The 26,337-nt window shown below is 37.0% G+C and overlaps 1 protein-coding gene across 2 annotated transcripts; it reads right to left on the reverse strand.

The window, feature by feature from the left end:
• Nucleotides 1-784: 784 nt before the first annotated feature.
• LOC137408576 (peroxisomal membrane protein PEX14-like) lies at nt 785-23,589 on the reverse strand. 2 transcript variants are annotated; one of them, XM_068095157.1, is made up of 9 exons: nt 23,541-23,589; nt 15,488-15,623; nt 15,110-15,194; nt 14,416-14,484; nt 13,852-13,949; nt 12,281-12,421; nt 9,831-9,931; nt 5,013-5,164; nt 785-1,358 (listed from the first exon to the last, which is right to left on the reverse strand). In XM_068095157.1, exons 2-9 carry the CDS (start codon nt 15,611-15,613, stop codon nt 1,168-1,170), a joined length of 963 nt encoding a protein of 320 aa, XP_067951258.1. In that variant the 5' UTR covers nt 15,614-15,623; nt 23,541-23,589; the 3' UTR covers nt 785-1,167. The 2 variants fall into 2 exon arrangements, with proteins under 2 accessions (XP_067951258.1, XP_067951259.1); XM_068095158.1 differs by lacking the exon at nt 23,541-23,589 and adding an exon at nt 21,519-21,664.
• Between the last annotated feature and the right edge of the window lie 2,748 nt (nt 23,590-26,337).

The raw sequence follows: 26,337 nt of genomic DNA on the forward strand, positions 1-26,337 counted from the left end.
TCATGACTTTTCACTGACACAAAATATGGTAAGGCGGAGACGTTCTGAAGTAAACTTGCCATTGAAAGTAAGCAGTCTTGAGACAAACCCTAAAATTATTTCTAAAAATAGATGTCTTCTCAAAGAAAATCGCGATGGTGAGAGTAATTTAGCATAACAGGTCTGCAGTTAATCAATGAAAGTTTTCAAGCTGATTATTTCTATTGAAGAAAATCAATAGCAATAATAATGTCTTAGACCATTTCAACTCAATGTTATATAATAGAAAAAAAGTTATTTTTGAGAAAGTAACCTAAAAAGAGATAATAGAGCAAGTTAAAGCATACCGAACAAAACAAGGGTGTGTTAAGAGAGCATGGTAAACTCTTCCGAAAAAGCCTGTTGGTGAGAAGATGATGAAACGATTTTGATGATTGGAGAGAAGGTTGAGCGGTAGCTGCCAGACATTGTGTGTGAGCAAGGAAAGGCATATGTGAAGCCTCAAATGGTGTAACTGTAAAGATAGAAGATTCACCAAGAAGAGAGGGAGATAGTACTGAATTTAACACCCACTACTTGAAGAAGAACGAACTGTTAGAAAACTTAGATAAATATGATAATCAGCTAACAGACTAACAGATACACAATGAACAATAAAGAACGTGCATCTATTTCGATCAGCACTATGAATGTTTACCTGTGTATAGTCAGAAGGTAAACCAAAGTTGACAGAAGACAGAGATGTACTAGAAGGAAATGTTCACTAATGACTACATAGTTAACCAATAAATATTGAAAGTGAGGTAGACATTTTTATTTCTATTTTTTAGCACAAAAATTGGAAATTTGTGAAATCAATAAAGCAGAGATTGGCAATTAAGGCTGTCATATCCATCACATTCTTCATGTTACAAAGAGGTCTGCTCTGTAGCCTTTTCAAGCTCCCACCTAATGAGAGCAGCTCAAAATTCATTAGGTTGTATCCATAAAGAGCTATGCTTACATACTAAATGACCTTGACATCGGCCATGATGTAAAACAGTTGAATGAATAATCAATGGTTATCAATATTGTCTAGCTTGTGAATCACATGAGCTGATAATCTATAATCATAGAAGTCCCCACTAGCCACTACTGTCGACTATAGCTCTAGCGACATTCAACGATCAAAGGCTAGTCAGAAACCTCTCAACTAGACATATCATCAGCACCTCCTGCAGCTTTGTCATCGTCCGCTTTGTCTGAACTGGTAGCATTGCTAGTGATATCTTCAGGGGCATCAATATTAGCAGTGTTGACAGGTGGATCAGGAGTAGCGTCAGCGCATGTGCTGACAGCAGTGGGATCACTAGAGACTGAACTAGTCAGCACATCATCAGCTGTAAATTATTGTGATAAAGTTGGTAAGGTTACAAACTGGAAGACAGCAGTACAACCCACACTAGAGTAATAATAAATACATACATATATAAATTAATATTACTATAAACTAAAGTATTTTAGACATTTTTTCTTCTTTTGCAGCATAGGCCTTGCTGTTTAAACAAAAGTGAAAAAATTGATCTAAATTGACAGTTGTGCACTCTTCTTGACTCGTGAATTACCGTAATCATGAACCGTAAACCAAGTGAAAAATAAGTGAAAAGAGAGAAAAGCTTGCTGATACAAACCAATGATACTACAGTTACTGTCATCAATGATATACAGCCCCAAAGGATAGCCGACGGCGCTCATATGGGCGTGGTTTAATGATGAAGCTCTGTTAGGATTAACCCGAACAAACAAATATGCTGAATAAAGCACCTTGTAAATTTACGAATTTTATGAACTATAGTGGTTATTTTACTTATCTGTTGAATTCATTTTGTTGTCAAATAAATATAGTATCCCAATATTGTCATCGTTATGATCAGTCAGTTGCCATTCACAAGCATTCGTGATATTAATAGTCACAATCGTAAAATAGCTCAAATTCGGTTTTGCATTTAGATTTTGAGTATGAAAACTACACTGCACAGCTTTGCCTGCTGTCCCATCTTATTGGCAAGGTAAAACAATGTGAAACCGATGAAAGACTTTGTCATTTTATATTAGGGGTGGCAAAATATTAATCAAAAACTAGAAAAAAAATGCCGTTGTTCGGGTAATTATATTTAACTTTAGGCATATACTACGCCCTTTACTAATTTTAAAATTATTAAAAGTAGGTAATTTGAAATGTTTTATTTTGATTAGATCCATTATTTTGGTTAGGTATTACCCCTACATTGCAGAAATTCAATGTTTGCTATTGTGACCCGCGGGGTCTACTGGCTGAATAAGCTAATGAAACAATAACAGCGATTCGTGTTTTCTAAAACCTAACAAGGCAACGCGACCGCCCCGCGAGAGTTGTGTTTGCTTTAAAACCCAGGCTAGCACAATCCTAATAGAGCTCCATCATTAAACCACGCCCATATGGTAGCCGTCGGCTATCCTTTTGGGCTGTATATCATTGCTGTCATTTAAGAGTCAAGTTTAGTTTTTTCCTAATTAGATGGCTAAAGTGCAAAGATCTTACGACAGATTAGGCAATTTAAATGTATTTTACTGTTTACATAATGTAAAATCTCTATAACGTAGATGTTCACACAACGGATGATATCTATATATTTATATAAACTTCAATGTCTGTCTGTATGTCTGTCAATCATCTGTCCAGTTACAGCGACAAAAGCTTTAACAATGAACAACCATCTTCGTAGTGGATTAGAACTCATGACATTCAAATTACAACCACAAGGCTATAAGGATGTAACCACAAGGCTAAACCGTTCATATCATATCCGTTGCTCTTACCATATACTGTATATCCTCTTTCGCGCTAGCACACAATAAAGTGCACTTTTTATTGTACGGTGCGCCCTCGAGTTGCGATGACCCTGTCATATGACCTTTTCGGCTTGTGATGTGGAACACAATGTTTTTTCGCACTTGCCATATGACATTTTTCGCCATACTATATCAACAAAAATTTATATCGAAATTCAACTTTGGCAGTCGGGGTGCTGAGTTCATTGAAATAACATAGATGTTGATATGCTATTTGCCAAAATTCCTCATACAATGCATGAAAAAGATTTGATGCTTGCTCTCTTTCAGGCCTCGCCAGTTTCAAACGAAACCGGACACAGATAAGCAATAAAATTTTGGCCAGTGACGAAGATGAAGTTCAGTAAAACACATACTAAAACTTTTAGAAATGTGTGTTTAGTAAGCTAAATTCATTTAAATTAAATTCAACGTTTATGTTATACGTCTGTCTTGAAAGCAAGACCTCCCTACAGTGCGTACTGCACGTAGTACACTGTAATGTTACATTTTATTGCAGGTCATAACCACTAAATACACTAAAGTTACTGTAGGTAACTATAGTTACTAAGGTTGACATACTGTTTTGTTACCTATTTTTGATATGTACAGTACATCAAATTTTGATGTTTTTTACCAGGGGTGTCTGCATTAGATAATCACCATGGATTTTTGTACCACTCTATACCACATTTTTGCCTTATGATGCCAACACTGTAATGAATTTAAGTCGTATGGTGAGGGCACACATGTGTAATAACTAATATTTAATATTACCTTTTGCGCTTATTACTTGTGTTGAAATTTAGAAAAAATATTTTTTCATTATGTGAAGTTTAAAAAGGAGAATGGTAAATGTTGTTTATATTCAAAAATAAGTTTTCCGCGCAAAGACTTTTTTATTACCCAGCAACACGGGGCAATCAGCTAGCATCGATATATATAAAACCAAATGCTTGTCTCTCTACGTTGTTTGTATGTCCAGTTAACAGCGATTGGTTAAAATACGATAACTGTAAAAAAACATTGGTTATTAAAATATCGGTTTGCCATGGTTTTCCGCGTTTACCACTTTTACTTCTAGCCACGATTTTAGGATACTGGTACAAACGTAAAATTGAGATATAGGAATTAAATACATCACATAATTGCACCAAGGTAAACAATGTCCTAGGCTTGATCGAACAAAGAAAAAATGTATGGGCCATTTTTAGAAAGTGAATGCCGACAGTGTTTAGTGATTGACCTTGGGATTTGATGGCAGTCAATACTAATGAAAGCTGAACAGGAAATTGAAAGCGTTTAAATTGAAACGTCACATTTGAAAATGACAAATTTAAAAAAAAAGTATTGAATATTTCAAAAAAAAAACAAATGCTAAAGGCAATAATAATTAATAATAAAAAATATATACTTAGTTTGTACCCTGCAATAGCAGCTAACAAAATTTCTTATAAAGAAAATAATTTGTGCTTTACAAAAATTGGTAATGCAACTCCAACATGCTGAACCAATGCAATGCAGAAAACAATGCTGAACCAATATTTAAATAACCAATAGTTCTTTCGTAGTTAACATATTATAACCATTCACTGGACATACACACGACAAACATACTAACACTACATTTTATAGATATTTTAGCTGAATGCCATACATTGTATGGCTAATGAAAAAACAGCTTATTATCGTTAGATTAGCTTACTTACAGCATTACCTTTACACTACATCCTTGAAATTGTTTAGATGTTGTTTTCAGTACCTGTGCAACACCGAGCATTCACCTAGTGAGGCCAGCTGCTAGTCACTACGAGCGACGCAAATTCATTATGAGTATTTTAGCTGCTGTAATGAATATCTCTACCATTATGATTGCTATGCTTAGTTGAATGCCATAGTCTAATGGAAAGATGCGACATCTACAAAACTGGAGGTTCTGAGATCAACTCTTCTGTGAACTGGATTTGCTATTGCTAGATTTTAATCTCTATAGCTGGACATTGAGATGAAAACAAAAAAACACCCTGAGATTTATCTATATATACGTGTAGATACAGATGCGAAATAATGTAGGACTGCAGGAAACACTAGCAAATAAAAAGAGATCATGCTTAAAAAGCAAGCTGACAACTGTCAAATGAGACCAGGTTGATAAGGAGTGATGTAAGGAAGTATAGCCCTACTTGTACTAGTTGCTGCACCGTTTGAAAGGGTAGATGACATGTCAGGTTGCTCTGATGTTGAGCTATCTCTGACAGTATTGCTAGATGGCTTCTCCTCCAACTGCCAAGCAGGAATTACGGGTTTAATGTTTGGTGCCTCTGGAAACTGGTGCCTTGTAACAAATAATTATAACGCTTGTCGATCGTAGAGCGCATCTTCGGAGTAATAACAACTTCTACTAGAAATACTATGTGATCAGACTAGCGACTTGGCAACTCATTTTATCTAGATGTGCTGCCTGTCAGTTCTGTTTGTCAACCTCACTTAACAAAACATTAAACAAAGCAATCCCAAAACCCATAAGTTAAACTTTATCTAGTGACAAAACCATATGGCTTTGTGTATAGACCTTAACAGAAAACAGTAGAATCATCACAAAACACAAAAAAGCTCTTAATAAAAGCTACCGAATATAAATCTATATTTTAAAAGCTTCCCATACAAATTTGCTTCATTCGAAAGCCTGTTTGAATGTTAAAGTTGTCACATGTTGGAGAAAATATCACTATAAGACTACCAGGTATACCATTTGATTGTTTCACATCCTTTTGTTGAGGTGAGCGTCTGAGAAGGTTCCAACAGTTGAAGCAGATATCTCGCTGGCTCAGATTATCAGAGTGAGCAGCAAAGAGGAACATGAACATATGTTGGTCTGTTTGGCATTTTATCAGAAAGTAAGTATTCACCTTCTAAACAGTAAGTTAGTATTCCATGAAAGTGAAAGTAAGTACTCACCTTGTAAACAGTAAGTTAGTATTCCATGAAAGTGAGTATTCACCTTCTGAACAGTAAGTTAGTATTCCATGAGAGTGAAGGCAAGTATTCACCTTGTGAACAGTTAGTATTCCATGAAAGTGAGTATTCACCTTCTGAACCGTAAGTTAGTATTCCATGAGAGTGAAGGTAAGTATTCACCTTCTGAACAATAAGTTAGTATTTTATGAGAGTGAAAGTAAGTATTCACCTTCTAAATAGTAAGTTAGTATTCCATGAGAGTGGAGGTAAGTATTTACATTCTAAATAGTAAGTTAGTATTCCATGAGAGTGAAGGTAAGTATTCACCTTCTGAACAGTAAGTTAGTATTCCATGAGAGTGAAGGTAAGTATTCACCTTCTACACAGTAAGTTAGTATTTCATGAGAGTGGAGGTAAGTATTCACCTTGTGAACAGTAAGTTAGTATTTCATGAGAGTGGAGGTACGTATTCACCTTGTGAACAGTAAGTTAGTATTTCATGAGAGAGGAGGTACGTATTCACATTGAACTAAAAACCCCTAGAAGGGCAAAGGTCATTTGCGAGTACGGAAATCCGGCCGACGCCATTATCAGTTAATGTTCAAGCTAATTTCATTGTGTTCAATGTGAGAAAGAAATCTAATTTCAGATTTAACAGCTATGGAAGGTCACGAATACACCACTCAATCAAAGGAACAGACTACTGAGATTACTACTAATAATTTATGTACGAGAGATAAGGGCGTAGACGCACAGTGCTATTGCTATTCCATGAACTGCAAAAACCGCAAGAATGGACTTTTAAAGGAAAAGGCATCACATTTCACAAGTGAGTCACTTCTACTACTAGTTCTATTACTATTGCTCAAGTCTATGACTACTAATAGTTGTGCTACTACTAGTTAGTACTGCCACTAGTTAGTTCTACTACACTAGTCACTGGGTGAGTGAGAGTCAATCAGTGTCACTACTGAGTGTACGAGTTTGACTGTATTTTGTCGGTGATTAGATAAATTTATAAGCTAGTGAGTGAAATGTTCTTCCTTCAGAACGAAGGTTTTTTATTATTTAAATTTTGAATTTTTTTTATATTAATATTTTGGAACTACAACCCATTAGGTTATTTCTAAATATTTATATTTGAAGGAAGTGTTTGTCGTGCTTATAATATTATTTATTGTTGTACCTGGATCTAGCTAGCAGTAAGGAGATAAAAGTAATAATACTATTGTTATTACCACTGTTGCTAACTAACTACTACAGTTTCATTTTAATTTTTAGATTTCCAAACAAAGCAACTGAGAACTCTTGTTATTTACAATGGTATCGCATCCGCAGAAGAGTGAATAAGCCTGATCTTTGAGCACTTATCTGCAACGAACATTTCAATGATCCATGTTTTGACAGCAGGTTAAAACGTTCAACTGAAGTCATTTAAAGGTAATATTTTTCAATGTTGAATGATACTTTTCAATGATTGAATTTAAAACCATATTGTCAAGCACAGTGCTGCAAGGTTGCTCAACTTAAAGTAGCTATATCTAAAAAAAATCTAGAAACCTCAAACAGCACCCAAAACAGTGACAGCTGCCACAGCAAGTGCCTATGAATATGTCTGCAGCTTAGCAGTTGTGTGATCTGTTCTCTGTGATTCTTCATCTTCGTTTCTGGGATTTAATGTCCAACGCATAAATTATGCTGTCCTTTTTATCGTGTGTTAACTGTGTAAATGTTTTTTCATTTCCTAGTTGTTGTAATAAAACTACATAATACTCCTGCAAATCATAAATTCCAAATGGATAGCAATAACTTGCAATTTAGAACACAAAACATCTTTTTGGAACAAAAAAAATCGATTTAAATAAAAAAAATCAAATAAATCAATAGAAATCGATTTTTTTGATTTAAAAAAACATCATCAATTTTTAACAACCCTGCCTACAACACAACAGGGTAAGACATGGTGAATCTTTTCATATCAAATAACGGTAATGTGAATTTTGTTGCAAGTCAACCTTTAAGCTTTATGCCTAAGATGGGTGTGAATGACTTCCAGTGAAAATTGCCACATTTTCATTTTACATAGCAATATGGTAGCATTTTGAGCTGTTTTATTTTCGTTTATTTTATTAGTTGTATTGTTGTTTATTAAGGGTACTATGTTTATGTGAATAAGACATTCATTTTTGTTGATTTTATGTAATTGTTATAATTGATGCTTTTGTTTAGGGGGTTGGAATAATAATCCTACTGTTACTCAGTTTAAGGCTACCTTCGCAAACTTATCAGCAAATGTGGTGCAGAATCAGATGCTAGTAAGACAGGTAATGTTACTGCTTAAAACGAGATTCTCATCATACAGGCTACTCCAGAAGTTGATCAGTTTGTGGAACTCAATGATTTCAGATGTCAAATTTCTGTTATAGGTAACAGTATAGTCTATATAGCTGGCTACATCGTGCAAAAGCTAACTAAAGTGCTGTCGTGACATTGGCTGTCAGTTGCTGGTTACCACTAAGTCAAGTATCCAGTACCGACATCTCTATATTCTACTCAAGCTACAAAACAATGGAGGATTGGTGCGTCCATCAGACGATGTCATCAGGATCCTGCTAGTTGCAGATCAATACTTTCGTATTCATACAAAGCCAGATCCACTCCATTGTGTGGTGTATTTTATCAGTAGTGTAAGGTCTAGTGATGTGTTATGCTTTGGGAAACACCTTACGGATAGGGCAGATGGCATATCCAACCCCTGCGTCATTGATGAAAAACCTTATTCAGTCGTTTTATGATCTCCGACAGCATCCTTATGCTAAAATCCTACACTCAAACTGCAAGGTGCATCTTTGTGGCATACAATACTAAAGTAGTACTTTTTAAAGGCCAGTAACAATATAATCACTGTAACATTCATCTGCAGCTGTTGTTGTGCTGTTATTCCTAATCTAATTTAGTTCTAAGAAACTGATGCACCTTGGCTCAATATCCACTTCTATACAAATCTCCTTTTACACAGTTTCTGTAACAGGTATGTATAAGTTTAATCATCTGATTACACTATTTCCTGCATTTCCTTGTTTGCATTATTTTGATTATTCTCTATTACAACTGTTTTTAATTTCCGTTTAGTTGTTGCAGTAGTTCATTCCATCTTTTACAGATACTGTATTATACATATCATACATTCATAAGCTATTATCACTTCAATCTTGAAAACAGTTTCTGTTTTGGCAGCATACCTATGTGTTGTTTTTATCGAAATACTTCATGTGCTAAGTTTTTCCAAATGCATTTATGCATATGTAATATAAATTTTAATATAATGGAACAGTTGTTATTTGCCTGAATATATCATTTGCTGGGTTTATGCATTTGTAATACAACAGTTTGTATGAGTAACATAGTCCACGAAAATCTATTATACATCTACTTATCATTTGATATATCCCACTCCATATCTTATAAATAGGTTTTCTTCTATCAGGGCACTCTAAAGTTGTGTAGGAGTAGCTTTCATTAACACCCAGCTGGAAAATAACTATTCAACATGTACATTTCTGTCATTTTTCACCGTTTGTTTACAAACGGAACTAGCATTCGATTAGCTCTCCAATATGGCGCACACGTTACGTACTATTATCAACGTAAAAGTCACGTGATTGCCATTCCAGGGGTTTTAAGTTCAATGCGTATTCACCTTGTGAACAGTAAGTTAGTATTTCATGAGAGAGGAGGTACGTATTCACCTTGTGAACAGTAAGTTAGTATTTCATGAGAGTGGAGGTACGTATTCACCTTGTGAACAGTAAGTTAGTATTTCATGAGAGAGGAAGTAAGTATTCACCTTGTGAACAGTAAGTTAGTATCTCATGAGAGAGGAGGTACGTATTCACCTCGTGAACAGTAAGTTAGTATCTCATGAGAGAGGAGGTACGTATTCACCTCGTGAACAGTAAGTTAGTATCTCATGAGAGAGGAGGTACGTATTCACCTTGTGAACAGTAAGTTAGTATCTCATGAGAGAGGAGGTAAGTATTCACCTGCTAAGCAACAATCTCTTAAGTGACAGCAGTTCATCTTTCAGATCTTTAATGTCACCTGAACTTCCTACTCTAGCGCTGGTTTGTAGCTGGTCAATTTTCTACAAACAATCATTCTTACATAAAAACCATAAAAAAACTGAAATTGAAACAAATAAGCGAGCAGCTTTTGAACCCTATATTGTAATGAAAAAAGATAAAACAAATAATTCGCCATGAAAGGCAGCAACAGAGATTGAATAAATTAGGAACCAGGTTATGGATGATGAAATGAGTGAGTGGAAAGTGGAAAAGTGAGCCAAAAGTAAAGGAAAAAAGGAAACAAAAAATGAATACAAGGAAGTTAAAATGAGGAATGAAAGTAGAAGGAGAGAAGAGAAAGTGAGGAATGAAAGAAGGAGGGGAAGAAGAGAAAAAGAGAAATGAAAGTAGAAGGGGGTGAAGAGAAAGTGAAGAATGAAAATAGGAGGGGGAGAAGAGAAAGGAGGAATAAAAGTAGGAAGGAGAGAAGAGAAAGTGAGAAATGAAAGTAGGAGGGGGAGAAGAGAAAGTGTGGAATGAAAGTAGGAGGGGGTGACGAGAAAGTAAGGAATGGAAGTAGGAGGGGGAGAAGAGAAAGTGAGAAATGAAAGTAGGAGGGGGTGAAGAGAAAGTGAGAAATGAAAGTAGGAGGAGGAGAAGAGAAAGTGAGAAATGAAAGTAGGAGGGAGAGAAGAGAAAGTGAGGAATGAAAGTAGGAGGGGGAGATGAGAAAGTAATGAATGGAAGTAGGAGGGGGAAAAGAGAAAGTGAGAAATGAAAGTAGGAGGGGAAGAAGAGAAAGTGAGGAATGAAAGTAGGAGGGGGAGAAGAGAAAGTGAGGAATAAAAGTAGGAGGGGGAGAAGAGAAAGTGAGGAATGAAAGAAGGAGAGGGAGAAAAGAAAGTGAGAAAAGAAAGTAGGAGGGGAAGAAGAGAAAAAGAGAAATGAAAGTAGAAGGGGGTGAAAAAAAAGTGAAGAATGAAAGTAGGAGGGGGAGAAAAGGAGGACTAAAAGTAGGAGAGGGGAAAGAGAAAGTGAGAAATGAAAGTAGAAGGGGGAGAAGAGAAAGTGAGAAATGAAAGTAGGAGGGGGAGAAGAGAAAGTGAGGAATGAAAGTAAAAGGGGGAGACGAGAAAGTAAGGAATGGAAGTAGGAGGGGGAGAAGAGAAAGTGAGAAATGAAAGTAGGAGGGGGAGAAGAGAAAGTGAGGAATGAAAGTAGGAGGGGGAGAAGAGAAAGTGAGGAATGAAAGTAGGATAGGAAGAAGAGAAATGAAAGTAGGAGGGGAAGAAGAGAAAAAGAGAAATGAAAGTAGGAGGGGGTGAAGAGAAAGTGAGGAATGAAAGTATGAGGGGAGAAGAGAAAGGAGGAATAAAAGTAGGAAGGGGAGAAGAGAAAGTGAGGAATGAAAGTATGAGGGGGAGAAGAGAAAGGAGGAATAAAAGTAGGAGGGGAAGAAGAGAAAGTGAGGAATGAAAGTAGAAGGGGGATACGAGAAAGTAAGGAATGGAAGTAGGAGGGGGAGAAGAGAAAGTGAGAAATGAAAGTAGAAGAGGGAGAAGAGAAAGTGAGAAATGAAAGTAGGAGGGGGAGAAGAGAAAGTGAGGAATGAAAGTAGAAGGGGGAGACGAGAAAGTAAGGAATGGAAGTAGGAGGGGGAGAAGAGAAAGTGAGAAATGAAAGTAGGAGGGGGAGAAGAGAAAGTGAGGAATGAAAGTAGGAGGGGGAGACGAGAAAGTGAGGAATGGAAGTAGGAGGGGGAGAAGAGAAAGTGAGGAATAAAAGTAGGAGGGGAAGGAGAGAAAAGTGAGGAATAAAAGGAGGGGAAGGAGAGAAAAGTGAGGAATAAAAGTAGGAGGGGAAGGAGAGAAAAGTGAGGAATAAAAGGAGGGGAAGGAGAGAAAAGTGAGGAATAAAAGGAGGGGAAGGAGAGAAAAGTGAGGAATAAAAGGAGGGGAAGGAGAGAAAAGTGAGGAATAAAAGGAGGGGAAGGAGAGAAAAGTGAGGAATAAAAGGAGGGGAAGGAGAGAAAAGTGAGGAATAAAAGGAGGGGAAGGAGAGAAAAGTGAGGAATAAAAGGAGGGGAAGGAGAGAAAGTGAGGAATGAAAGAAGGGGGAGAAGAGAAAGTGAGGAATAAAAGGAGGGGAAGGAGAGAAAGTGAAAGTGAGGAATAAAAGGAGGGGAAGGAGAGAAAGTGAAAGTGAGGAATAAAAGGAGGGGAAGAAGAGAAAAGTGAGGAATAAAAGTAGGGGGAGAAGAGAAAGTGAGGAATGAAAGGAGGGGAAGAAGAGAAAAAGAGAAATGAAAGTAGGAGGGGGTGAAGAGAAAGTGAGGAATGAAAGTAGGAGGGGGAGAAGAGAAAGTGAAAGTGAGGAATAAAAGTATGAGGGAAGGAGAGAAAAAAGAACAAGTACAGTAAAAAACAAACTTGAGTGTTTGTTTCGCAGGTTTGCTGAAGTTGTTCTATTTTGTTTCCAAATTCTGCCAAAGCTGTTGTGTTTTCTGTAAGACGACTAGCAATATTTTCCGTTTCAGACTTCTCTGCTGCCAGAAATGGAACCAGATAATCCTGCAATTTAATTGGAAAACACTAACTGGAAGACAAAATGGTCTAAAATGCAATGCTAGACCTATAAATAAAGTATTTCAGCAGGTCTATTTTTAACTACCTGATAAGAGACTTAACTACCATAGAACTATTATAAGAGTATGGTGACTGCAGTGTGGAAGAACTTGAAAATGTACATATAAACTTACAGATAAATTACTATTAACACCGTTGTTGTTTGAAAGAAACTTTCAAAACCGCCATCAGATGTGAGAAAAAGAGGTTATTAGATATATTACTAGATAATAAATATATATACTAGTTGAATGCCCGGCGTTGCACGGGTAATCAAGAACGTTTTGCACAGAAAAATTGCTCGTGATCAGCATATACAAAATTTACCATTTCAACTTTTAAATGAAGATGTTTGTTTATTTCTGTGTACTGCGCTAGTTTTGTTACTATGTTAATTTTGTGTAATTCACACAGTACAGGCTGTAGTGCCTACTACAGATCTATACTGATTGCAGTGGTCTTGTTGGCCATGCGAGTTTAAACATTTTTCTTCACGTATGGGCATGCATTTTTCTTCTGGTATGGCTTAACAGATTTTTTTCTGACATGGCGTCAAGCCTAACGCTAGCTGCTGTGTTTGAAGTGAAGCCATGAAAGACTGGCATGTGTTTTAAACTTGTGCCCAATTATTCCACGATGTGGCCAGTTGGACAGTGTATCGTATTCACCATAACTGGAAAGATAGACGGACAAACATTGAGATTTGTATATATTTATATATCTATATATATTTCCCAGTGTTTGTCTTCTGCGTATTCGTGTATCTGTGGTTCGTATGAATCCGTATCACAGAAGATTTGATCTCGGACCCTTCAGTTCGCCGCCTTACCAATTCAGCCACACGCGCTTGATGTATTCATTAGGCGATACATGTTGCTATACGGGAACAAAACGCTACCACCCTCCACCACGACGTAACGTGAGGGCGTAACGTCATGAGAAGTGGTAGCTCTTATTAGTAAGCTTACTCAAATTATCCATTAGCAATGTGCCAAGCTAATAGCAAGTGGCAGGCAACTCTCAATACTTATAATCTGATTTTTAATACCTAGGCAACACCGGATAACACAGCTAGTGTATGTATATATATATATTTATATACAGTTGAGCTAGATGCAAATATATAAGGTGGAAGACTTCTTAAGTAAATCAGCAATCTTATACAAACTGATGATGCAGATTGATAAGAATGAATAAGTGGTAACAACGACTGAGAAAAGTGTATGCTATAGAAATACATTTTAAATTAGTTTCAAGTCAGATGACACTAACATTGTCAACGATAACACTTAATTGGGACAGTTCTACAAACCTAAAACAAACGATTAGTAACTTGTCATAACAGCATAGGACTAGCATCTATAGATTTGACTTACCTTACAAAACCTGTAACAGCTGTAAATCACTCCCCCAAACAAAATGGCGAACAACGACCAATTTCTCACTCTGTTCTCTGACTTATATGGCACAAATCCTAGAGAGACAGAAATGTGAGAGCAATATGACCCTATGCCCTGCGTGGAAGAGAATTATAAATGGAAGCTCTATTAAAAAAGTAGAAGTAAACAGACATGTAGTAGACCAGCAAGGAAAACTAGCTGATTATGACTTGCCTTACCTTGTTAAGTATCACAGCATTTCGAGGACATAAATGTAAAACTTAACCAATGCATAACATGTCTGCTGAAACCCCACACTGATTATTGCTTCTTACTACTAAAAATATTTTACATGAATGCAAAAACCTTTGTGAAGATTCTTTAAATTCCGTAAACAGAACTCATCAAGCGAAGAGTGAGAACAGCAAACAGAGATTGAGCTTTTAGATACACAGATGTGGAGAGGTGAGAGATGTACAGGCAGAAATGAGACAGGCAGAAATGAGAGAGACATGCAGAAATGAGAGAGAAATACAGAAAAGTTTAGAGGAGACAACTCACCATTGGCTTGTGCAGGAAGCAAACTCTGAGACCTTGATATAGCCTCATCTATTTCTTGAGTTGTCAACCCTGCGGTGTACATGAAATAGTTCAAAACTAATCAATAATAGAAAACTATATAGAGTAGATAATACTGAGGTAATAGAAGACTATATATAAAGTAGATCATACTGAGGTGATAGAAGACTATATATAAAGTACATCATACTGAGGTAATAGAAGACTATATATAGAGTAGATCATACTGAGGTAATAGAAGACTATATATAAAGTAGATCATACTGAGGTAATAGAAGACTATATATAGAGTAGATAATACTAAGGTAATAGAAGACTATATATAGAGTAGATCATACTGAGGTAATAGAAGACTATATATAGAGTAGATCATACTGAGGTAATAGAAGACTATATATAGAGTAGATCATACTGAGGTAATAGAAGACTATATATAGAGTAGATCATACTGAGGTAATAGAAGACCATATATAGAGTAGATCATACTGAGGTAATAGAAGACTATATATAGAGTAGATAATACTGAGGTAATAGAAGACTATATATAGAGTAGATCATACTGAGGTAATAAAAAATTACACATGAATTAAGCCATGCAGAAATTATTGACAACTATAATTTGTGAATGATTTACAACCTCAAATATATACAATAGATTTTTCAGGTAGACCCAAACCTTTTTTTTGAAGGAAACTTTGCTTGTCTTTGAGAGAACGGTTTGCAACTGCTGAGCTCTGTAGAAATTTAGTAGCAGTAGAGATCTGTAAATCAGCACAATATTACAAAACATCTTTCAGTCTGCATACATGCCAGAAGAAAGACAGTAGCGTGCGCACCTATCTGCGATACAATCACAAGATATATATATGTATATATCTGCAACAACTAGAATTTTGTCTATCTAATCAAAAAGCTAGTCAAGACAGCCACAATGTATTCAAGTAGATAGATGTTCATTGAAGTTGAATGCAACATGAAAGGTAAGTAGGTCACAGGCTAGCTTGCTGTTGATCTATTTGATGGTTAACTATGAATTAACAATCTAACAGCATACCAAAGACTCTCTGGGAAATGGTACAATATCTTTCCCAGTTTCATCTGTCACTAATTTGTTAGATATTGACTCATTGCTTGACCTTTTATCAGTGCTTACGGGGCTGTCATCTGCTTTAACACTCATAGCAAGTGCTCTACAATGGCAAGCAATGTGATCGGCCAACAATCACCATAACACTGACAAAAATGAACATTAACAAAATCATATTGGCAGTTTTACGGCCTAGTTTTTTCTTATGTTATTTTTTTAGAACAACTTAGACCTGTATGTTGTATCATTGCTTTTTTGAAACTTATGAAGAACCAGCTGGTTAGAAAAACGAAATTACCTGAAAGTTATAATCCAACACAAAAGGCACATGTGTAATAATGAGCATATGAGAAAGATGACAACTACTAAAGAATGCTCTTGTAGGCTTTATAATTAGTTTAGGATTGGCCAGCCATGTTAAGTAAGGTAAACTTTTCAAATGCTGCCCAATTACAACATCAACTGGTGAATAACAAAATATAACACTTTGTTCATAACCCAAAGTTTAGCTGACTACATTTCAGGGATGAGTAACTTCACAAAGTTTTCTGTGAACGTTTAACAAATGTCTAAATGCAAAAACTATTGCTAAATACTTGTTTAAAATTTTTGTTTTACACATCTTAAAGGATCAGCCTAATTGACATTCAAAGCAATTGTCACTTACAGCACCTGATATTAATACATATGTAGGTTGTCATTCAAATTAATAGCACTATGGCCTGTCGCTAAGGCTGATGAACTGTTGTCTAATACGGTAATGAAGTAGTGAACTGATATTTAGAGATTAGTTTGTTTACGGATACTATCAGGTTGCCTGCCTAACCAATTCTGTGCGATATACATATTAAACTCTGCTTGCTGGATCCCTCACAATTTCATTTTTTTTCGTGCGTTAAATGACTGATTGGTTTATATGGTTTTTTGGTGTGATTCTTTGTGGCTTGAATTCAATGCTTCGGCAAATGGAGGTATTGAAGTTGCTATGCGCGTTTTCAAAAAAATCATGCGGTACATGAATATTCGGCATCTACACATACAACAATGTTGACTTCGCTTTACTATCTTGTTCTTTTTTGGACTACGTTTACTTTGTGTATTTGTCTTGGAGTTGTGTGAACTAATTGATTAGTGTTGATTCAGACACTAATGAAGGGGCCAAGCAATAAGCAATATCCTTAATATATCTTTATTATAATATTATATTAATACTAGAAATTCCCCTGTCATACAGCCCATGACCAAAGTGATATTAGAAAAAAGAACGGGTACTGCTGGTTGAGAAATGCAATATTAGCAGTCAAATGGCACTGCAGTGCAATAGGAGAACTGCAATGGTAGCTGTAATGTACTGGGTGTTATTATGTACAACAAACAGCAAAAATGAAAGGAAAAGATTATATGTTTATATATCTCCCTGCAATAGGAGAAATGCAATATTAGAAGTAAAATGGCAAGCTGCTGTGTAATATACACAGTTTGAAAGTTGGTTGTGTTGAATGTAGAATGGTTTTGACAGCGATCTGTAACAGAAAGCAAACATTAGCATTCACGTGTGTCTGGAAGTTTTTTGCAAACTGAAGCAAAATGAAGAAATGGGACATGATCACAGAAACCATGGTTAAGTCGGGTGTGTGAGATTTAGAATTATCTACACTAGCAGAAGAAAAATATTCTCAGTTATTTTGCGATAATAATTTTATAATATCAAATAATTATTTTTATAACTAAATATTTTTGCAAGATATTAAAAACGGCTTGGCAGTACCGCGATATTGGGCATATTAGAATACCAAAGTACTCATTATAAGTGTCCAAAATGTCAGAGTTATCTTTAATATCGACAAATAAGAAACGATTACTTTTCAGTACTTCTACGTTAATTACAGAAACCTTCGGCAATTGGACAATGCTATAGACTGGTAAAATGTGCACATTTTTCTCGTGAAATGCGCACGGCTTAATGGTTCTACTATTTGTTGCACAGCTTTATTGGCATTTTGTTTGCCGGTCTTGATTTTGATTAAAAAGTCTTGTCAAGTTTTAATGGCGATTTTAGGCCAAATTAATCTGTCTAGTTATGTATTATCCGATCAGATGGGTAAGTTTTAGAATATTGTCTCAACTTTTCAAACACTTGGTAACATATTTAAATAGGTTTATATGTGTTTTGTATCATGATTATACTTAAACGACTCTACACAAAAATGGTTGAATGTTTTGATTGGATTTCGGTACGGAGGTTTGGTTACGGCCGTTGACGAATAACTTTTCGGGAGTTGTGTGCGCATATGCATTTGTCATAAAGCTCCCAAACACTCGCTTTGCTCGTGTTTGGTCGTGGGATCTTATAATATTATATTAGTACATTATTTAACAATAAAGGATACATCTTTCTACAGATTCAACACCTTGAACACACAAATTTTTTAAAACATTAACAATAATGACAAAAGGCTAAAAAGAGCCAATGAAAGTTACACCGGTATGGCCATGCTCTTTTGCTCAGTGCTGTGCATCTACGAGTATCAATAGTTAGAAAAAAAATTAGCCATTGGAGCTGTTTGCTTATATATATATATATATATATATACAGTATACTGGTGAAACTGAGATCAGAGTGCTCAATGCATAAAGCAGAGCTAAAACTAAAATATTACAGGAAAAACATGTGTTCGAGTTCAAATCAATTTATTACTAAATAGTTTCATGCCTCTGTGAGGCAATCATCAGATAAAATGACTTTGCTCAATAAAAGCAGTAAATATACACAGGGTGTAGTCACAAGCATAGATTAAAACTAAAGCTGAATCAGGCAGAAAAGCTGGTAAGAGCTAAGTTACTCTACTGTTCTTAAGCAGGTATTTGACCGCGTGTCTACATGTGGAGACAAGTTCATTTCGCTTATTTAGAGACGACATGTCAGGCTTGCATAATATGAAAAACCTTTCTCATATACATAAATTGCATTTATTAGTTGCACTGCTGTATGCATTGGCTTGTTTCAGTAGCTTCCACTAAATAGAGTAATGGGTGTTAGTTTTTTTCAGCTGCCAAATATATTTACTGAGTTCAGTGCTCAGCTTTCTTGCCTCATTTCGAAAGGATGCAGTATGATTGTTGTATCGGGTCTTAAACTGACCTTCCGTTAGCCCTACATAAGTTTTATCAGTATTTTCTGCTGTAACTGTGGCCTGATATATGCAAGATGATGTCAGGCACTTCCCATCGAGTGGGCAGTTAGCTTTGACTCTGCAGTTGCACTGTCTGATGTTATGGTCATTGTGGTTAGTTGACAGTAATCGGGAGTTGTGTGCCCTTATAATGTTCTTGATGCTAGTGCAGCAACAATAGCTGACTTTGATGTAATTACGATTAAAGATCTTATGGAGCTCGTGGTGCTGGGGGAATGCCATGCTAATGATCTTCAGAAATGTCTTTCCAATATTGGTTGATACGTTCCTGCTATATACCGGATTGTACCACAATATGTTGCGCTTTCTAGGTGGTCGCTGATCCTTTCCATTAGCTAGGAGTGTAAACTTGAATTGGTAATTGTGTCCACTATCATTAATAGCTTTCTGGTATGTTTTAGCCGATGTCTTAAATATTTCTGAATTGGATGATACCTCGCTTAGTCTCTTGTTGATAAAAGGTGGAACATTTGCAAGAATAGATAGTGGGTGGTTAGATTTCATGTGTACATAAGTTGGAATGTTGGCGGGTTTCGTGTATGGCATGTAGGTCTTATTATGGATGTTTAGTGTAGTGTCCAGGTAGTTAACAATCGTCTTGTTGACTTCAATGGTGATCTTAAGTCCAGTGCCGTTGAATATTTTGCATATACCTTTTGTTGATGGTTTCAATTTTTCTAGGGGGTTCACAAGTGATGCCTAAGCCGTCGTCTCTGTAAAGTCCGAAACCTGGTCCATATTTCTCAGTAATTATGTTCAACAGGAATAGTCCTACCAACTCGCATGTTTCTGCCCCGTCATTGCTACCCATCGTCACGTCAAATAGGTTGTCAGAATGTTTCTTAGCCCAGTAGTCACTTGAGTTGACTAAAAGTGACTTTTTAGCATGTCTATATTATCTTACATGCTGCACTAGCATAAAGAACATTATAAGTGCACACAACTCCCGATTACTGTCAACTAACAACAATGACCATAACATCAGACAGTGCAACTGCGGAGTCAAAGCTAACTGCTCACTCGATGGGAAGTGCCTGAGATCATCTTGCATATATCAGGCCACAGTGACAGCAGAAAATACTGATAAAACTTATGTAGGTTTAACGGAAGGTCAGTTTAAGACCCGATACAACAATCATACTGCATCCTTTCGAAATGAGGCAAGAAAGCTGAGCACTGAACTCAGTAAATATATTTGGCAGCTGAAAAACACTAACACCCATTACTCTATTTAGTGGAAGCTACTGAAACAAGCCAATGCATACAGCAGTGCAACTAATAAATGCAATCTATGTATATGAGAAAAGTTTTTCATATTATGCAAGCCTGACATGTCGTCTCTAAATAAGAGAAATGAACTTGTCTCCACATGTAGACACGCGGTCAAATACCTGCTTAAGAACAGTAGTGTAACTTAGCTCTTACCAGCTTTTCTGCCTGATTCAGCTTTAGTTTTAATCTGAATGCTTGTGACTACACCCTGTGTATATTTACTGCTTTTATTGAGCAAAGTCATTTTATCTGATGATTGCCTCGCAGAGGCATGAAACTATTTAGTAATAAATTGATTTAAACTCGAACACATGTTTTTCCTGTAATATTTTATATACATATATATATATATTTATCTCTGTTAAGATGCGAAAAAATGTTTAGGTGCTGATGTTCTGTTCTTTAAGTTGTAGATGTTCGGTAACTGAATAAAACTATCTTAATTGCAGCATGGAAAAATATTGGTTAGAAATCTTGATGAGCTTTACTTTGGTCATGCATGGTAGAAGTCAACAGAGTTGTGTGTGCGCAAGCACCTTTGATGTTTCTTTTTTTGTGATGAACCGCTTGAAAATCCTATTAGTTGCCTCTGGTGGTTTCCTGATTTACTGATTAATGCGCATTATTGATTAATTTTCATAAAAGCCCTTTGTTGAACAACTCTTCCTGATTGCTCGAATTGCGTACATTTCATGTGGTTCAGGCACTCCCCTTTTTGTATCCGGTTTCGCTGACATATTGTGATTAATTTGCTAAGGCCGGTTTTTTTAATTGCCATGTGTGTCCAACTATTTTTGCATTAGCCTAGTAATAAGCACGCCAGTTTTCATGAAAAACCAATGCACTATCACACAACTCACTGTCTAAGCAGCTGTATTTCGTGTTCTAGAAGGAAGGAGCAGAAACGGTACAGTGAGAGAAGTGTAGTTAATAAATTGTGCTTGTTCAGACCTGTTAGTGCAGTAGCACGTCACTAGTCAATTTCTGTGAACGTGCTGAATAAATTTGTACACATCGTGCTGTTCTGGCGTTCAATTTAAAAAAAACTGTTATGACTGTGCAAGTTTGCAATTGTTGATTCGCTGCGTATTGCTTGTGTTTAAATGGAAAGGCTGAAAAGTGATACTGACTGGAAAAACAGCTGGCCTGGAAAAGTTATGAAGATGCTTTGTGAAACTTTGAGAAGCTAGCATCGCATAACCAAGTGAGCAAGCATCGGGGTATAGAGCGGATAGATGAAGGAAGTGTATGGTGTGATGCCAATAGTATTGCTCTTGGAGTCTGTATTAAAATTGTAAACCAGACAGTAGAAAATGCATCCCGACCAACAAAGCACTAGTGTCAGACATATCAAAACTAGAGGCAGAGTTAAAAGGTATCAATTTGGCACACGAGTGGAATTTGAAAACACATGTCTTCACTGACTCGGCAATAGTGTTAGCATGGGTGAGGTCTTTAGTTATAAAAACTCACAGGCCTAAAGTGACCGGACACAGTGAAATGATAGTTAGAAAGCGACTAGGAATAATTACCCAACAAACTGACGAGTATGGTTTGACAGTAAACATTCAGTTGGTCAAGTCTGCTGAGAACTGTGCTGATTGGTTGACAAGAGTAGAAAAAAAGTAGCTGGCTAGTGATATGCCCATGTGTGAACATAGCAGTGCAGCAGCATGATCTGGAATACGACATTCAGCAAATACATAACAGGCATCACCCTGGATTGCAAGGTCATTGTTTTTAGCTCAATGCAAGCTAGGTAGCAATATGCAGCTAAAAACTGCAGAAACAGTGGCAAAAGAATACCTAACATGCTGTCAAATTGATCCTGCTCCAGTGAAATTGGAAAAGTACCTAAACATGGTACAGAGTGGCAGTCAATATTACTCATTACATACATGCACCATATCTCACTCTGAATGACTGTAGACCCGGTCGCTACATTTTTTGATCAAAGTTAAAAATGAAACTTCTGACACTGTGATAAACAAGCTAGCACAAATATTTCGAGAAAGAGGTTCTCCAGCAGAACTACTCTCAGCTGACAGACCGCGTTTCAGAGCTCCCATTTCACCTCATTCATGCACGGATGAGATATACATATTCAGCTGTGCATACATAGCATCAGGCAATGGATTGATAGAGCGGAATCACAGGACAATCAAGAAGATGAAAACGCGTACAGAACATAGTATAGAGCAAATGATCTTCCAGTATAACAACACTCCAAATGTAAGAGGCAATGTGCCTGCAAATTTCGTCTACAATTATGATATCTGATTACCCGGAATAACCAAAGCCAACGTTGTTAGCAACTCATTCTGTCAATCTTCATTGCGTGGGTGACACAGTATATGTGAAGCCAGCTAAAACAAAATGCTCAACTTTGCAGCAAGAGGGTACAATTACTGCCATAGACGCAAATACTGCAGTAGAAGTTGAAGGCATTGTCCGTCACATTGCAAATATACAACTTTCCAGACAAAACCACAGTGGCATTTTTATAGACAGGGACAGCAGTAGCCATTCTGGTGTTGAACTCACAGTTGATGTAGATGCTTGTCACACACAGGGTGACATGATGAGCCATGAGCCAGTTCTAGGAGATGGAAGTGAAAGTGACAATAACATGGGTCAAGAATTTTATGAAAAACACTGATAATTAACATGACAATGCTCAAGAAGTGCTTGTGCAAGATCGACAGCCACCACATAGGCTGGCAGACTTTTATGTAGACTAGTTTGCTTTGTTAAAACGCCGCGTAAAGTCAGTTAGTAGTCATAAATTGTACATGTTGATGCATTCTTCAGAAGTTCGTAGTGCGATTCACTGGGGCCATCACGCTTATTTAATTTTAGAGGTGCAACATACGTGTATAAGCACAACTACTTGTGCTTATACACGTATGTTGCACCTCTAAAATTAAATAAGCGTGACGGCCCCACAGATTTTTGCCCCAATTTCTACAATTTTATATATACTATCATTGATACATCAATTGCCCTAAAACCAAATCTCAAGCGTTACCCCACTCTTGGGTTGGCAGGCCTGGTGGATATACACCAATTTACATAATTTACATTTACAAATTTAACTGTTTGGATACTTAGTACTGTAAACTTATTTAAGCATTACTCTTGATTGTATTGAATTGTAGTTGAATGGTCCCAGGTTTATCATTCTTACAGAGCTTGAATAATAAAAGCCACATGAAAAAACTAGTCACATTGCTTTCGACAATCAAGGTTGTGCACGAGCGTTATTACTTATTCAGTATAAAACAACTCGTATGCAGAACCCACTTGCAAGTGGTTAGTCAGCGCTGACTTTCCTTGTAAAAATCCATTCAACAAAGTGCTTCTTCGACATTGATGCTTACCCACTTGCTTGCCACAGCGATAAAGTATATATATTTTTACACACAACGTACTGTAAAAATAAATCCGCACGTATTTAACGTATGAGAAAAAATTCCTATATTTAGCCGCAATTTTTCTGCATAAGAGTGACACCATTTTTCTGCATAAGAGGTATTAAAAAACTTGCAAACAACCTGCACCGATCTTGCCAGCCAGCAATGATGGTTTAGAAAATAGATCTTGACATAGCGAGTAACTTTAGCCTACAATTGCTACCTGCCGATGGCCAGCGTTCCCTACTCAAAAACAGTGAGTCAATTGTTGTATCGACGCCCTTCGGCAGGCCAGTATAGGCGAGATATGCAACCGGTATTTCTTAGTGCTGGGACGATATTACGATATTTCGGTATACCGGCGATATCACTTTCTGATACCGACCGTACCGAGTGCTTTTTGCCCATATCGAAATATCGAATACCGTCGATATTTAACGATATCGTCGATATTTAACGATATCGTCGATATTTATATCGTCAGACCAACTGAATCCACCATCTTTCAAGCATGGCGACAGCAAAGAAGACGAAGAGCCCAGTCTGGGCTCATTTCTCCAAAATAGAAAACGAAATTGAGGGTGTGTCTATGCCAACTGATTAGGTGAGCGAGTTCCTTATTTTGTCATGTAGAAATACTATTTCTACATGACAAAACGCCGGATAATCATATTTAATATTTATTGCAGTAATATGAAAAGTGCCTCTATTTGCAGGCATTATGTAACAGGCTGAAAATATTAGACCAATATATAGACCAATTTGATGAAGAAGGGGAGGATCTCTTTGATGTTCTGTAATTTCCTTACTTTACTAAAATGTCTTCGCTCAATAAAACATAGTACATGTACAACATTAGTTCAGTCTAGTAAGAACGTAAAAGGCATGAATTTCAAAACTTCAGACGCGTACAAAATTTCAAAATATGGTGTCAATTTAGTCTATACAAGGCCATACAAATGTTGATATGTGTTTAGTACAAGTGATATATACTGATATGTAGCCTACAGGGTATGTGATGTGCATACCTGCCAACTCTCACGCATTGGGCGTGAGACTCACGCAATCACCCCAAAGAAAAAATGAAAATGCGTGAGATTTTTGCCCCAATTTCCACAACTTTATATATACTAATATTGATACATCAACTGCCCCAAAACCAAATCTCACGCATTGCCCCACTCTACGGTTGGCAGGTCTGGTGATGTGTGTAATGAAAAAGAATGCTTGAGTGTCCCTCGTTTACAAGACGAGTATTGTTGTGGAAGTCTGTTGTATAAATGTGTACACTTACATGTATTGATGTGAAGATGAAGAAGAGCGTCCGTCTTTCATTACACCTCATATCCTCCTCATACTCCTTATACTACCTAATCTACTAGCTTTATCCACTCACTGTGATTACCATGACCACCTGTACTGCCTTGAGCTCAGACACCAATATAGTCTGAGCCTAATAAATCCCATAATACAACATGCCCTTTCTTTTTTTCTTTTTGTTTTGGGCCACCCCATCACTACCAACAAGCAGACGTAGTAACTTACCTTACTTGTGTTGCTCGTTACCTGACTCCGTTAGGGCAGTTTCCATAGGCTCTGGCTTGTCTGACTCTGTGCCACCATCAAAAATACTCTCCTCGTTACTACCAGCTCCATTGCCAGTCTGTACTCGCTTTTTCATCACCCTGACCTCTGCTGCTACCAATGCTTTCACCGTGAACACTGTCACTACCAACACTACTTCCACCAACATCTCCAACACTACTTCCACTAACCCTGACTAGCCCAGAATCTTTTGGTTGGGTCAGTAATGACTCCTCAACCTCATCTCCGTCTCCTCCGTCTTTACCTCGCTCTCCCCAATAAGAGGCGGACTCGACAGGCATCCTTTAGGAGGTCTTCACCTGGGCCATAATCGGCTGCACAGGGGATGGCACCACAGAGCTGGGAGTTGGTATAGGCTCAGACCTATCTAGCTCGACCTCACTTGCCACCAGTGCAGGTCTGCTATTAGCAATTCTCTGAACCTCGGCTAACTCCTGCATAGCTACCCTGAATGTCTTGACATTTTTCACCTCCATGACTGCTGCCTCACGTATGGCTTTTAGCTTAGCCAATTTCTCTTTCAATTTCCTCCGCACTTCCGTTTTCTCTCTCTCAATCTTTGCTACCTTTCTCTCATGACCATCTCTGTCTAACATTCCATTGCTGGTTACCTCAACTAAAAAGAGCAAACCTTTTCCATTACAAATTTGTTTTAATTTTCAACCTTTCGGCCACATAATGAATAAGAAATTTCTGCACCACTCCAACACCTCACAACCTCACAACTCGTCTGCACGACACTACTCTACCACACGTCATCTCACCTGCACGCCCGTGAAAGGGTCCTATCAAACGTTAAACTTACCCCGAAACCGGAAAATTATCACTTAACGATAACACACAAATTTTTTTTTACAGCTTTGTCAACTGCGCCATGTTGTATAAATGTGTACACTTACATGTATTGATGTGAAGAAGAACAACGTCCGTCTTTCATTACACTTCCTTATATCCTCCCCATACTGCCTTTTACTACGTAATCTACTAGCTTTACCCACTAGCTTTATCCAGCTTTATGCACTCACCATAATTATCATGACGGCCTGTACTACCTTGAGCTCAGACACCAATATAGCCTGAGCTTAACAAATCTTATAATACAACAAAGTCAGCACTGACTAGCCACTTGCAAGTGGGTTTTGCGTACAAGTTGCCTTATACCAAATGAGTAATAGCTCTCATGCTCTACTGTAATTGTTGCAAGTAAGGTGTCATTTGAATAATGGCTCTTTATTTACACAAGCTCTTCAAGCAGGAAAAGATAGAACAATTAGATACAATTCACTACAATCAAGCGTAATGCTGAAATGAGTTACAAATAATAAATACTCAA

Source organism: Watersipora subatra, chromosome 11 (assembly GCF_963576615.1).
Source record: "Watersipora subatra chromosome 11, tzWatSuba1.1, whole genome shotgun sequence".
Classification (NCBI taxonomy): domain Eukaryota; kingdom Metazoa; phylum Bryozoa; class Gymnolaemata; order Cheilostomatida; family Watersiporidae; genus Watersipora; species Watersipora subatra.